This window comes from Notechis scutatus, chromosome 4, assembly GCF_049901735.1.
Source record: "Notechis scutatus isolate UNSWTSFEM ecotype Mainland chromosome 4, rNotScu1.2, whole genome shotgun sequence".
In the NCBI taxonomy this organism is placed as follows: Eukaryota; Metazoa; Chordata; class Lepidosauria; order Squamata; family Elapidae; genus Notechis; species Notechis scutatus.
Genome location: NC_142012.1, coordinates 398,079 through 411,772, shown reverse-complemented (window position 1 = coordinate 411,772; position 13,694 = coordinate 398,079). Strand labels below are relative to the sequence as shown.

Sequence of the window (13,694 nt, the reverse complement as noted above, 5' to 3'; positions counted from 1 at the left end):
TTAAAAAAGCAAAATGTTTTGCCAAAGAAAAGGAGTCATATTTTTTTTAATTTCCTGGTTTTCCCCATCAAATCTTCTAGTTCTTTGGCAGAGTGTAGGAAGGGCGCCAACTCTGGTGCGCTTAGCATAGAGAAAAGGGGAGAAATTTATTATTGGGGGTGGGGAGGATTCAGGCGTAGCTGAAGGATAAAGAGGACAATTCCTTAAAATTTGAAAATATCAAGTTTTATAAGGAAATAAAGTGAATAATAAAACAAACTAAGACGTAAACGGCCAAAATCTGAAGCTGGGTTTGAGCTGTTTTAAAATTCCAGATCAAAGATATGCTGGTTTCTAGTTCCCATCAGCCCAGCCTGTTTGACTGTGGATCATGGAAATTGTAGTCCTAAAGGCACCAAGGAGATGAAGCTTCTCCCAGTTTGAGAACAATCCCTGGGACGATCCCTCTCGCTTTCTCTTTCTCTCTGTGTGTGTCTCTGTCACTTTCATTTTTCTTTCTTTCTCTCTTTGTCTATTTCTGTTTTTCTATTTCTCTCTCTCTTTGTCTCTCTTCACTTTTTTCTCTTTTCTCTCTGTCTCTCTTTCTCCCTTTGTCTTTCCCCCCCCTCTTTCTTCTTCTCTTTCTTTCTCATTTTTCCTCTCTCTTTCTCCTCTTTCTTTCTCTTTGTGTCTCTTTTTTTCTTTCTCTGTCTCTCTTTTTCTGTGTGTATCTCTTTTTCATTTTTCTCTTTTCTCTCTGTCTCTTTCTCCCTTTGTCTTTCTTTTTCCTTTCTGTCTTTTGCTCTCCTTTTCTCTTTGTCTCTTTCTTTCTCTCTTTTTCCTCTGTCTCTGTCTCTCTATCCTCTTTTTCTCTTTCTTAGTCTCTCTCTTAGTCTGTCTCTCTATCTCTTTCATTTCTTTCTCTCTTTGTCTCTCTGTCTATTTGTTTTTCTCTCTGTGTCTTTTCTTTCCTCTTTCTGTCTTTCTCTCTGTCCTCTTTCTCTCTTTCTCTTTTTCCTCTGTCTCTATGTGTCTATCCTCTCTTTTTTCTCCTTCTCTTTGTCTATCTCTATGTCTCTTTCATTTTTTCTTTCTCTTTGTCTCTCTATTTGTTTTTCTCTGTGTGTCTTTTTCCTTTTTCTCTTTTCTCCCTTTGCCTTTCTTTTTCTTTCCTCTTTCTGTCTCTCTCTCTGTTCTTTTCTCTCTTTGTCTCTTTCTTCTCTCTTTATCTCTTTTTCCTCTCTCTCTGTGTCTCTCTTTCTCTTTCTCTGTCTCTCTATTTGTTTTTCTCTTTCTGCCTCTCTCTGCCTCTCTCTTTTTCTTTTTTCTCTTTTCTCTCTGTCTCTCTTTCTCCCTTTGTCTCCCCCGCCCTTTCTCTACTACAGATTTGGCAAAGGGTCCAGCATGTTTCTTCTCTTAAAAGCTGTTGGCCGATGAAGGAGGATAGGACTTAAACAAGAAGATCTCCGTGAGAAACCTATGGCCGGCAATCCACAGGGTGTAAGCACTTCCAAGGGTAGGCTATATCTGGGACATCCTTTCAGGTATGTTAAGCCAGACGGATAAACAGGAGTTCAAAGACCCTTCCGTTGGGAAACCAGTTTTAGGTGGGTTGAACTCAGGCCACACAGAGCCTCTTCAGAGAGTTGGTTCAACTCCAACCAGGAGAAAGTTTGAGTGTCAGGGTTCCAACGGATGCCCTAATTAATTCATGAGCCTCGAGCCAAGTTTCAAAAGAAATCCAATTATTTATTAGGAGCAACGTGTTGGCCCTTTTCCCAAGTGCAGTTGGCTCTGCTCTACGTAATTTACTGCCCACCTATGACCCTGTTTCCCCTCCCCCTCGTCCCAGGGTGTGTCATAAATCACATTCTCCAACTAAGGACTTTCCCGGGCTGTAGAAAACACGCCTTTCCGGCTGGCTCTGGTAACCTGGGACACAATCTGGAGGAAGGTATGCGTGGAATGTTCTTCTGGTCATACCAACCGAACTGCTCCCATCAGATCTTTCTCCCTCCCCACTCCCGGCCTCCTTCTTATGGCAACTCGAGAGCAAGCCAGGAATGCTTTGTGAGTTGACATTGAGCCTGCCTGCTGAGCCATCGAGTCTGAATGTTATATCTCGTTCTCCCTTTGTGGAAGGTGGAATTGTGACCTCAGGCGCAGACCTCAGTGAGTGTCTGGGATTTTGTAGTAATACCAGTAGACCGAAACGCCTACCAACTTAGCTAAGAAAGAAGGGTTCGTCTGTAGGACTTTGTGGAAGCCCATGTTCTCGTAGATCCGTTGAGCAATGCGTTGTACCATGGAAGTACCCAACACGACTTCTTGGTAGCCGCGCTCCCGAGAAAACTGGATGGCAGTCTTGATGAGGGCCTTGGAGAGCCCTTGGCCTCGGTGCTCCTTCTTCACGGACATACGCTTCAGCTCCCGGGCGTTGCCCCACCAAGATGGGTTCTCCGGAGGGATGATGGCCACCATGCCAACCACTTCCTCTCCGGTGTCCACCACCCAGAAACAGGAGTCCTTGGTCTCCAGGTAGGTCCTCCTGATGTCCATCATGTCCGTGGTGAGGGCATGTTGGAGATAGTTGTTGCACATTTTCTTCATGAAAAGCACGCCAACCACCGGGAAGATGGACACGGCCGCCAGGGAGATGGTGTAGGAAGCCGAGCTCAGGTAGGTCAGGAGGAAGACGGACAGAAGCCCCAGGTGTGTCTGAGGAGAGCTGAGAAAGTGCCACAACGCCCGAGGAATATGTTCCTTGATCCCTTGAATGTAAAAAGTGCGCAGCATCTCATAGTCTCTCTCCTCATACTTCCGGATGTGGTACTTTACTGCCACCGAGCCACGTTTCTCCCGTCCTGGAAAAGAGAAGATGTGGAAGAACAACAGCAGGAGGAGGAGGAGGAGGAGGAGTCCATGGTTTGGGGAGCCCAAATGTCACTTACAGAGAAGTGACGGAGGGAGAGGGACAGGTGTCCGTCTTCTGAACATCTCAGCTCCAATTAAGGATGGGATGGGGTGGAATAGGATTAGAATTAGACATAGGGTCAGGATTAGGAATTGGATTAGGAATAGGAATAGGAATTTGAATAGGATTAGGAGTAGGATTGGAGTAGGAATAGAATTGGAATAGGATTAGTAATTAGGATCAGGATTAGGAATTGGATTAGGAATAGAATTGGAATAGAATTGGAATAGGAATAGGATTAGGATTAGACATAGGGTCAGGATTAGGAATTGGATTAGGAATAGGAATAGGAATTTGAATAGGATTAGGAGTAGGAGTAGGATTGGAATAGGATTAGGATCAGGATTAGGAATTGGATTAGGAATAGAATTGGAATTGGAATAGAATTAGAATAGGATTAGGATTAGTAATAGGATCAGGATTAGGAATTGGATTAGAATAGAATTGGAATTGGAATAGAATTGGAATAGGAATAGGAATAGGATAGGAATAGGAATTTGAATAGGATTAGGAATAGGATTGGAGTAGGAATAGAATTGGAATAGGATTAGGATTAGTAATAGGATCAGGATTAGGAATTGGATTAGGAATAGAATTGGAATTGGAATAGAATTGGAATAGGAATAGGAATAGGATTAGGAATTGGATTAGGAATAGAATTGGAATTGGAATAGAATTGGAATAGGATTAGGAATAGAATTGGAATTGGAATAGAATTGGAATAGGATTAGGAATAGAATTGGAATTGGAATAGAATTGGAATAGGATTAGGAATTGGATTAGGAATAGAATTGGAATTGGAATAGAATTAGAATAGGAATAGGAATAGAATAGGAATAGGAATTGAGAATAGAATTGGAATTGGAATAGAATTGGAATAGAAAATAGAATAGAGAATAGAATATAATTGAGAATAGAATATAATTGAGAATAGAATTTGGAATAGGAATAGGAATTGGAATAGAATTTAGAATTTAGCATGTGCTGGCTGGGGAATTCTGGGAGTTGAAGTCCACCCATCTTAAAGTGGCCCAACTTGAGTAACACTGGCCTGATCCCCACAGGAAGCATTCTGCTTCCTTCATAATTTACTTTTTAAAAATTACTAAATAATTTAATCATGGAATCATGGAAAAGTGAGGCCAAGCAAAACTTTCAAATCTAAAAAACAAAACACCCATTACTGTTTCTGAAAAGTCCACAATCTAGTAGACAATGACCCTAATTTTTTTTTTGTTTTGGTTTTCTCCAACCGTCTCTTGGCTCATTCTCATTAAGATATCTCTTATTTCTTATTTGGGGCGATGTGCCATTTGCTCATCTCTGGAAGCCAAAGAAACGGGCAATCTTTGAAGAATCAAAACAGAAGCAGCAGGATCCCTGGGGGAATCTTGTACCGAATTAGTGTTGGCCAATTCGGGAAATCCTCGGCTTACAACAGTTCATTTAATGACCGTTCAGTTACAACGATATTGAAAAAAGGGACTTAGGACCGTTTTTCACACAACCGTAGCAGCACCCCCGTGTGATTAAAATTCAGACACTCAGCAATTGACTCGTATTTACGACGGTTGCAGAGTCCGGGGGGAGATTTGCAACCTTCTGACAAGCCAAATCCATGGGGGGGGGGGAAACCAGATTCGTTTAACAACCGTGTGACTAATTTAACAACGCAGGGGTTCACTTAATGACTGCGACGAGGGAGATCATAAAATGGGGAGGGGGTGGGACTCATTGAACAACCCCCTCGCTTAGCAACAGAAATTTGGGGCTCAACTCTGGTCGTAAGGAGAGGACGGCCTGCATTCCGTGCCAAAGGAGTCTTTTGCAAGTCAGGTTTTAAGCCGGGATGGTCGTTTTGCTGGCGGTAAAAAATAAATAAATACCCCTGTTTCCCCCGAAAATATGACCTATCCTGAAAGTAAGACCTAGCTTGATTTTTACACGTGTGCCCAATATAAGCCCTACCCCCCAAAATAAAGCCTAATTAAGATCCTGCCCACTCCAGAGTTCACGGGTAAAAATTAAGCTAGGTTGGGGATTGGGAGGGGGGTGGAGCCGCCCTACTACTTACCTTTGGACAGTTGTAGCCAGGCCTCGCACACCTGCCTGGCCGGCCCATTTCTTCTGCAGCCGACAAGACTGGCAAGGCTTTCCTGAAGGCCTCTGTAGCTGAGAACAAAGCTCTGGATCGATCCAGAGCTCTCTTATCCTCTGCAGAGGCCTTCCGGAAAGTTCCTGAAGGCTCTTGACAGCAAAAAGGAGGTTGAGTGCGACACACGCAGGTGAGGTTAGTCAGTGGATGACATCCCCCGAAAATAAGACCTGGTGCCTTTTTTTGGGTGGCAAAATATATATATAAGACAGGGTCTTATTTTGGGGGAAACACAGATAGAGTTGGTCGGATTTCTGTCTTGTAAAGGTGAATTGCTACATACCACCCCACATCTTTTACCTGCCGCCAGGTGTTCAGGTGTTGGCTTCTTCTGACCATCTATGATTGCAGCCATGATCTTGAAAGGAAGGAGGAGAGATTTTTTTTTTTTTTTGCAAGAACAGCAGCCAACCAGGACAACCACCAGATGAAAAGGAGGAAACACTTTAAAAAGAAAAGAAAAAGAATAATTTTCTTATTGTACAACTCATGCCCCCCCCCATCCCGGTTCCTATTGTCGCCTCTATAACCTACCTTTTAGTCCAAGAGGCTGTTAAAAGGATCTTGGGGGGGATCCAGCTTGCTTTCTCTTCTGCAGGATCCCGAGTGATGAAAAGAAAAAAAAAAGAATTCACACAGACACGATGTTGATGAACCCTTTAAAACTGGAGTCAATCATGTATAGCAAAACCCGGATCGGAGCTGCGGGATTTCAATCCGCTTTTTAGATGAAATCAAATCGAAAGGATTCAAAGGGCTCGTGGGTGCTGGAGAACAAGCCGTCCTTCCCCCCCGCCGAAAAAAATGAACATTTTGTGCCCAAATGTGTTGAACGCCTGGCTTGTTCATCGTGACTTGGAGGTTAAACCAATCACAATTCAGCTTTAGAGACTTCCCTTTTTTTTTTTTTTAGGCTGATCCACAAAACAAAGTCCACGGACTTTGCCTGGAACTTCATTGCTTTATTACTGCAAGGCAGTAAAATGTAGTTTGGTTTTTTTTAAGGGGAGGAGAAAAAAAAAGTTTGCTGACCTGGCAACTTTTCACAGATTAACAGAGTTGGAAGGGACCTTGTGGAGTGAACTTTGTCCCATTTTACGACTTTTCTTGCTGCCCGGTTGTTAAGTGAATCAGGCTCTCCCCACTGACGTTGTTTGTCAGACGGTCGCAAAAGGGGATCACGTCACCCCAGCCACGGTCGTAAATATAAACCAGTTGTCGAGAGTCTGAATGTTGATCATGGGGATGCGGCCAAGGAAAAACGGTCGTAAGTCCCTTTTTTTGATAGTTGCCGTTGTAACGTTGAACAGCCCCTAAATGAACCTGTTATTTAAGTCTAGGGCTACCTGTACTTATGACCCGACCTTGAAGCTACGATGGCCTCTCACATGACTGCATTTTGGGTGCTCGCCTTTATGGCTGTTGGCTCTTTGATTTGGGACGTTGCTTTGCAAGTGAGTGGCAAAACCGGGCTCCTTCAGAAGAATGGTTTGGCTTAACGGCCGCAGGATTCACTTAATGACCGTTGTAAAAATAAGACCCAAAATTGAATCCGGTCAAGGGGAGAATTCAACTTACCGCCAAAATTCCGAGCCCAATAATGGCCAAGTTGAGGGCTGGCTGTATAAATTTAAATCATAAATAGATCAGTAAGTCTGCCTAGATTAGTGGAAGGAAACGCAAAGAGTTTTTATTGTGATGGGCTGGTGGAGGAGAGGCAGGAACTGGAATAGAATAAAATAGAATAACAGTTGAAAGGGACCTTGGAGGTCTTCTAGCCCAACCCCCTGCTTAGGCAGGAAACCCTACACCATTTCAGACAAATGGCTGTCCAATCTCTTCTTAAAAACTTCCAGTGTTGGAGCATTCACAACTTCTGGTGGCAAGCTGTTCCACTGGTTAATTGTTTTCACTGTTAAGAAATTTCTTCTTAATTTCAGGTTGCTTCTCTCCTTGCTTAGTTTCCATCTGTTGCTTCTTGTCCTGATTTCAGGTGCTCTGGAGAATAGCTTGACTCCCTCTTCTTTGGGGCAGCCCCTGAGATATTGGAACACTACTGTCATGTCTCCCCTGGTCCTTTCTTTTTCATTAGACTAGCTAGGCCCATTTCCTGCAACCATTCTTTATATGTTTTATCCTCCAGTCCCCTAATCCTCTTTTGTTGCTCTTCTCTGCACTCTTTCTAGAGTCTCAACATCTTTTTTATATTGTGGTGACCAAAACTGGGTGCAGTACTCTAGGTGTGGTCTTACTAAGGCTTTATAGAGTAATATTAGTTACTCACTTGATCTCGATTGTATCCCTCTGCTAATGCAACTTAGGATTGCATTGGCTTTTTTGGCAACTGCTGGACACAGCTGGCTCCTATTTAAATGGTTGTCCACTCGGACTCCGAGAACCCTCTCTCAGTTACTACTGTTGCAGCAATCTTAGTCACCAGTTCAGGACACAAGACCACGAAGGGTTGGAGAAACAGGTTTATTTGCGCAAAGGTTCAGAGCATTAACATGTCAAATTCTGAACCCTGAGTTACTCCCGAGGTGTAACGCCTAGGGAGTAACTATTAATCTGGCTATACCATGACAGAAAAGGAGTTTTCTCTCTTGCTACATTTTCCATATATGGTATTATCTTACACCATCTGTTACTTCTGGTAGCCACCTCTTACAATACATTACAGAAAAGGTCTAGTACATAGGTCACTTTACGTTCATAGATCAGGTTCCATGTTACATTCAGCAAGTCCCTGTATTTTCTAAAGCTTGCAATATATAAGTCAAATAACTTCTGCAAATAGTATTAATACCTTTTGGGAATTTTCTCACACTGCTTCACTACTATTGAGCAAGGCACCACATATACTGTACCTGCGTATTCTGTTTTTCTTGCCTAAAGTTAGAACCTTACTTTTTTCATCAGTTTGTTAGATAGCGCCCAATGTTCAAATCTGCCCAGATGCCTCTGGATCTTAAGCCTGCTTTCTGGAGTGTTGGCTATTCCTGCCAGCTTGGTGTCGTCTGCAAATTTGATGAGTTCCCCATCGATTTCCCCCCTCCCCCCAATTAAAACAATGGATTAATGAATTACGGATGGATGACTTATTAACTGTGGCACTAACATGCTCCGTTATACATCTGCTTGTCAACTCATAAAATATTTCTCTGGTCTTTTTAGAGTTGCCAACAGAAAGGGGGGGGGGAAAGGGGTCTGAAAGGGCAGTGGGGCAGCTTGCAAACTGAAAGTGCATTCCATAAATAGTTTTCAAAGATAGTAATAAGGTGACTGAAGTTTGTGCCAAGCAAAATTCTAACTGGAGAGCATGATTGATGACTCTGGGCTATGGACGTGTCCCATTGTTTAGTTTAGTTTACTTTATTGTCATTGCACCTCGTACAACGAAATCAAAACACCATCTTCAGTGCACATCATAACCATGAAAATCAACACAAACACACATCTTTCACACTCCACACATTGAACCCCAAAAAACCCTGACACCACACCGACACTGCACCATACAGTAGAATTCAAAAGAGCTACCGCCCTGGGAGAGAAGCTGTTTTTCAGCCTATTTGTCCTTGTTTTCATTATCCTGTACCGTCTGCCAGATGGTAATAGTTCAAAAAAAAAAAAAAAGGGGGTGCCCAGGATGAGATGGATCTTTGAGAATGTTTTGAACTTTCTCAAGGCAGTGAAAGCTCTAAAGCTCTTCCAAAGAGGGGAGAGGGCAACCCATGATTAAACGTTAACCTTCTGGAGCGCTGTCCTATCTGCCACAGTGCAATTGGCAAACCATACAGAGGTGTGCAGTAAATTAAGATACTCTCTATGGTGCAGCGGTAGGTCACCAGCAGTTTTCCATCCAGTTGTTGTTTTCTGAGAAGCCTCAGGTAGTATAATCTCTGCTGGGCCCTTTTGACCAGGGCTGCAATGTGAGCCCCCCAGGTCAGGTCCTCTTTTAGGGTAACACCCAGAAATTTAAAACTGACCACTTGCTCCCCTCGGTCTCCATTGATGAGCAAGGGCTGGATTTTTGACCTGTTCCTTCTATATAGTCCACTATCATCTCCTTGGTCTTCTTGGTGTTGAGGGCCAAGTTATTGGCTCCACACCATTGGAGAATATGAATTATAATATGCCCAGAGGGGTGGGGGGAAAACCAGGGTCAAGGGTGACAATGAATGATGTGCCTCAGTGTCGGCTACACCCAGGCAGTGCCGGACATGTTAACTCCCAATAAATCTTTTGTTTTAGAAGTTTGGCTCGAGACTCATGATTTAATTGGGGTGAAGTGCCGGAATCCTGACACTGCTAATATTAAAATGCCAGCGTTTAAACATCCGCCTCCGATTCCTATTTCCCTTCCGCCCAACTTTTTAATTTCATGCTCTTACAGGTGGTCCTTGACTTACGATGATTCAGTTAGTGACTCGAAGTTACAAAGGCATGGGAAATAAGTGACGTATGGCCAGTTTGTCACGTGACCGGGACAGCATCCAGGCGCCTGGCCACTGTCTCGTATTTACGACGGTCGCGGCGTCCCTGGGGTGGGGTGGGGCTGGAATCCCCTTTGGCAACCTTCTCACGAGCAAAGTCAACGGGGAAGCCGGATTTGCTTAACGACCGTGTGGCTAACTTAACGACTGCCGCGGTTTGCTTAACGACCGTGGCAAGCAAGATCGTCTAATGGGGAAAAACTCAAATGTCTCAGCGATGGAAATTTTGGGCTCCGTTTGTGGTTGTTGAGGACCACCTGAATTCCATTGTTTGGTTTTATTAGTGTTGTTATATTTACTTTTTAAAATCTTTTCACTTTTTAAAATCTTTTCACGTTTTGTTGTTGTAAGTGGGCCCAGAATAGCCCCGTGGCGAGGAAGGTGGGAAAAATATTTAACAAATAAATAAAAAGGACTAGGGGAGGCGTGATAGCAGTCTTCCAATATCTCAGGGGCTGCCCCAAAGAAGAGGGAGTCAAGCTATTCTCCAAAGCCCCAGAAGGCAGGACAAGAAGCAACGGATGGAAACTCATCAAGGAGAGAAGCAACTTAGAACTAAGGAGGAATTTCCTGACAGTGAAAACAATTAAAACTTGCCTCCAGAAGTTGTGAATGCTCCAACACTGGAAGTTTTGAAGAAGTAATTGGATAGCCACCTGTCTGGAATGGTATATATGGTCTGCTCAAGCAGGGGGGTTGGACTAGATGATCTCCAAGGTCCCTTCCAAACACTGTTATTTTATGTTCCAATTTGGGAGATGTTGGCTAATCATTTTGTCTGAAGTGGTGTCGGGTTCTCCTGCCTAAGCAGGGGGTTGGACTAGAAGACCTCCAAGGTCCCTCCCAACTCTTTGTTATTCTATTCTAAATACAACTGCAGTGTAGTTCTCCCCTCCCCAATTTCCCCCAGGCTCAAACTCAGAGCGCCGTAAGACAAACAAGGACAGGGCTTAGAAATATTTCAACTTTATTGAATAATCCAATTTATTTTCCCCAAAATGCACAACACCCCCCCATCCCTCAGGACAACGGAGTCGCTGCTTTGAGCGCGAGACACATTCAGATATCAGTGTAGGCACAAATGGATAGAAGAGCCATGGAGCCAATTTTTCAACGGTGTGAGGTAAATTGAAGTTGTTTTTTTAAAAAAAAAAATCCCACCTTTTTATTATTTTTAGATATAATTCAAGGTGGCGGACATACCCACTGGCCCTTCCTCTTCCTATTTTCCCCACAACTCTGGGAGGTGAACTAGGTGGAGAGTGAGCGATGGGCCCAGGCATCCAGCCAGCTTTCGTGCCTAAAGCAGGACTAGAACTCCCTGTCGCCTAGAGAGCTGTCCAAAGTCACCCAGCTGGTTTTTTTTTGCGTGTGCCTAAGGCGGGACTAGATTTCCCGAGTCTCCCGAGGACTGGCTCAACGTCACCCAGGCGGCTTACACGCTAAGGGTAGAACTAGAACTCACGGTCTCCTGGCTACTGAAGCAAAGTCACCCAGCCCACCACCACCCTGCGAGGTGGATTAGGTTGAGAGCGAGTGACTGACCCAGTCACCCAGCAGGCTTTCACCCCCAAAGCAGGACTAGAACTCACTTTCTGGATTAGTCCAAAGTCACCCGGTCGGTTTTCGTGCTTAGGACAGAACTAGAACTCACTGTCCCCTGGTTATTGACCCAAAGTCACCCAGCCCACAACTACTTGTGGGGTGGACTTAGGTTGAATGACTGACCCAGTCACCTTTCGTATCTAAAGCAGGACTAGAACTCACTTTTTTCTTGATTAGTCCAAAGTCACCTACCTCTTTTTTGTGCTTCGGACAGAACTAGAATTCATTGTCATTTGGTTATTGATCCAAAGTCACCTAGCCCACAACCATGTAGAGTGACCGGCCAGCTTTCATACCTGTGGCAGGACTAGAACTCACTTACCCCTGGTTATTGATCCAAAGTCACCAGCCCACAACCCTGTGAGTTGGAGTTGAGAGTTAACTGACCCAGTCACCCAGTATGTCTAAAGCAGGACTAGAACTCACTGTCTCCTGGTTATTGATCCAAAGTCACCCAGCCCACAACCCTTTGAGGTGAAGTTAGGTTGAGTCACCCAGCCAGCTTTCATGCCTGTGGTGGCACTAGAACTCACTGTCTCCTGGTTATTGATCCAAAGTCACCCAGCCCACAACAACCCTGTGAAGTGGAGTTGAGTGTGTGACTGATCCAGTCATCCAGCCAGCTTTCGTACCTGGGGCAGGACTAGAACTCACCATCTCCTTTTTAGCCTGGTTGCCTTAACCACTAGACCAACCAGACTAAAGTCACCTTCATCCTTCACACACCATCTTTCCTATTAAGAAATCTGGCAGGGAGCAGGGCCACCATCTTGCCAGAACTAAAAATGGCCGACTGGAGAAATCCAAAGGCCTCACCGGTCCAGCCCCATCTTGTGGAAATCAAGCCCGTGTTTTTCAGTAGATCCCGCCGAAGCAACTTCATTTTTTTCTGTCCTGAATTTCAAGACTTTTAATTTAATCAGTTGTATGATTAGGAGGATCGTCTCTAATATTCTACTTTCTCTACATAACGGACCACCAAACCTTAATTTTTTCCTAACTAAAAAACAAAACACCCACAAACCCAGTGCTGGGTTTTCTACCTTTTTCCTAAAATTAAGAGTGTGACAATCCTTAGTTGGCTGGCCCAAAAAGAAAGTCCTGAACCAATGAAATTCAGCTTCTCTTTCCTCGAAAGATCCCCTCTTCTCCCCTGTAATCCCATTTACACAGCTCAAGATTTTCGGTTGTTAAGTGAGACGTTTTGAGTTCTGCCATTTTGCCCCCTTTCTTGCCACAGCCGTTAACGTGAATCGCTGCCGTTGATAAGCGAGCAACACGGCCGTTCAGGGAACCACGGCAGTGACTCACTTAACAACGAAGGCCGTAAAATGGAACCTCACTGAACATGTTTTTTAGCTTAGGAATGGCAATTTTGAGGCTCGAGTGTGGTCGTAATTCGAGGACTACCCGTATGAGAGAAACAATAAGACCCCTCCCAATCTGGGGAAAAAAAAAAAAAAAAGGAACACGATTCCACAGGTAGGAACATGGCTCAAAAAGACCCAGGAAGATAGAATCTTAGTCCGAGGCTGCCCTCCTCAGCTGGGCATCTTCTAGGTGCACTCGTGCTGGGAGTTCCAGGCGTTGAAATCCACCACAGGGAGGAACTACTCCTAAGATATACACCATGTGTGGTTTTTTTTTTGAGGGGGTGGCTTGGGGAATTGGTGCAAATCCTGTAGTAGTGGGGTTACTTTGCAGGTGTTCTTGTACGAAGGCCACAAACTAGGAAATAAAGAGACTCTGGAGGGGACTGGAGAACGGTTGCAGGACACTGGGCCTGGCTAGTCTAGGGAAGAGAAGGACCAGGGGAGACAGGAGAGCATCTTCCAATATTTGAGGGGCTGCCACAGGGAGGAGGAAGGGGGATCATGCTATTCTCCAAGGCACCCAAAGGCCAGACAAGGAATAATGGATGGAAAGTGAACAAGGAGAATTTCAACCTGGAAAGAAGGAGAAACTTTCTGACCGTGAGAACAATCAACCAACAGAACAGAAGTTGCCCTCGGAAGTTGTGGGAGCGCCATCACTTGAGACTTTCAAGAGATTGGACTCCCATCTGTCAGAAATGGTGTAGGGTCTCCTGCTTGGGTAGGGGGTTGGACTAGATGACCTACAACGGGGTGGGCAAACTTTTTGGCTCGGGGGCCTCATTGACTTTTAAAATTTGACAGACGGGCCGCCACCTGGTGTCGAAATGCCTGTCATTACAAGTCAAAATCAAATGAATGCAATCATTCAATCATTCACATCAAACCTTAATTCTGTACCAATCTTCGGTGGGCCGGATTAAAAAGACCAACGGGCCAGATGTGGCCCGCGGGCTGTAGTTTGCCCACCCCTGGCCTACAAGGTCCCTTCCAACTCTGATTATCTGTTAATCTATTACCCCAAGCTTTCGTTGTCTCCAAGTCAGCAGAATGCCAGGTGGCTGGGTATCTTGGAAGAAGGGCGGAAAAGGCTCCTTCTAAAGTCAAGCACG

The 13,694-nt window shown here is 44.5% G+C and overlaps 1 protein-coding gene and 1 long non-coding RNA gene across 8 annotated transcripts; both read right to left on the bottom strand.

Annotated features, from left to right (window-relative positions):
* Positions 1–1,707: 1,707 nt before the first annotated feature.
* Positions 1,708–8,142, bottom strand: NAT8 (N-acetyltransferase 8 (putative)). Of its 7 annotated transcripts, none has more exons than XM_087962622.1 (3): positions 7,976–8,142; positions 5,409–5,552; positions 1,708–2,843 (listed from the first exon to the last, which is right to left on the bottom strand). In XM_087962622.1, exons 2-3 carry the CDS (start codon positions 5,461–5,463, stop codon positions 2,149–2,151), a joined length of 750 nt encoding a protein of 249 aa, XP_087818748.1. In that variant the 5' UTR covers positions 5,464–5,552; positions 7,976–8,142; the 3' UTR covers positions 1,708–2,148. The 7 variants fall into 7 exon arrangements, with proteins under 7 accessions (XP_087818748.1, XP_087818753.1, XP_087818750.1 ...); XM_087962627.1 differs by having other exon boundaries at positions 5,392–5,466; positions 7,976–8,131; XM_087962624.1 differs by having other exon boundaries at positions 5,409–5,466; positions 7,976–8,131.
* A 2,610-nt stretch (positions 8,143–10,752) lies between these two features.
* On the bottom strand, positions 10,753–13,394 carry LOC113427799 (uncharacterized). The gene is made up of 2 exons (XR_015749137.1): positions 11,664–13,394; positions 10,753–11,464 (listed from the first exon to the last, which is right to left on the bottom strand). It is a non-coding gene; the product is annotated as an uncharacterized LOC113427799 (long non-coding RNA).
* Positions 13,395–13,694: the final 300 nt, after the last annotated feature.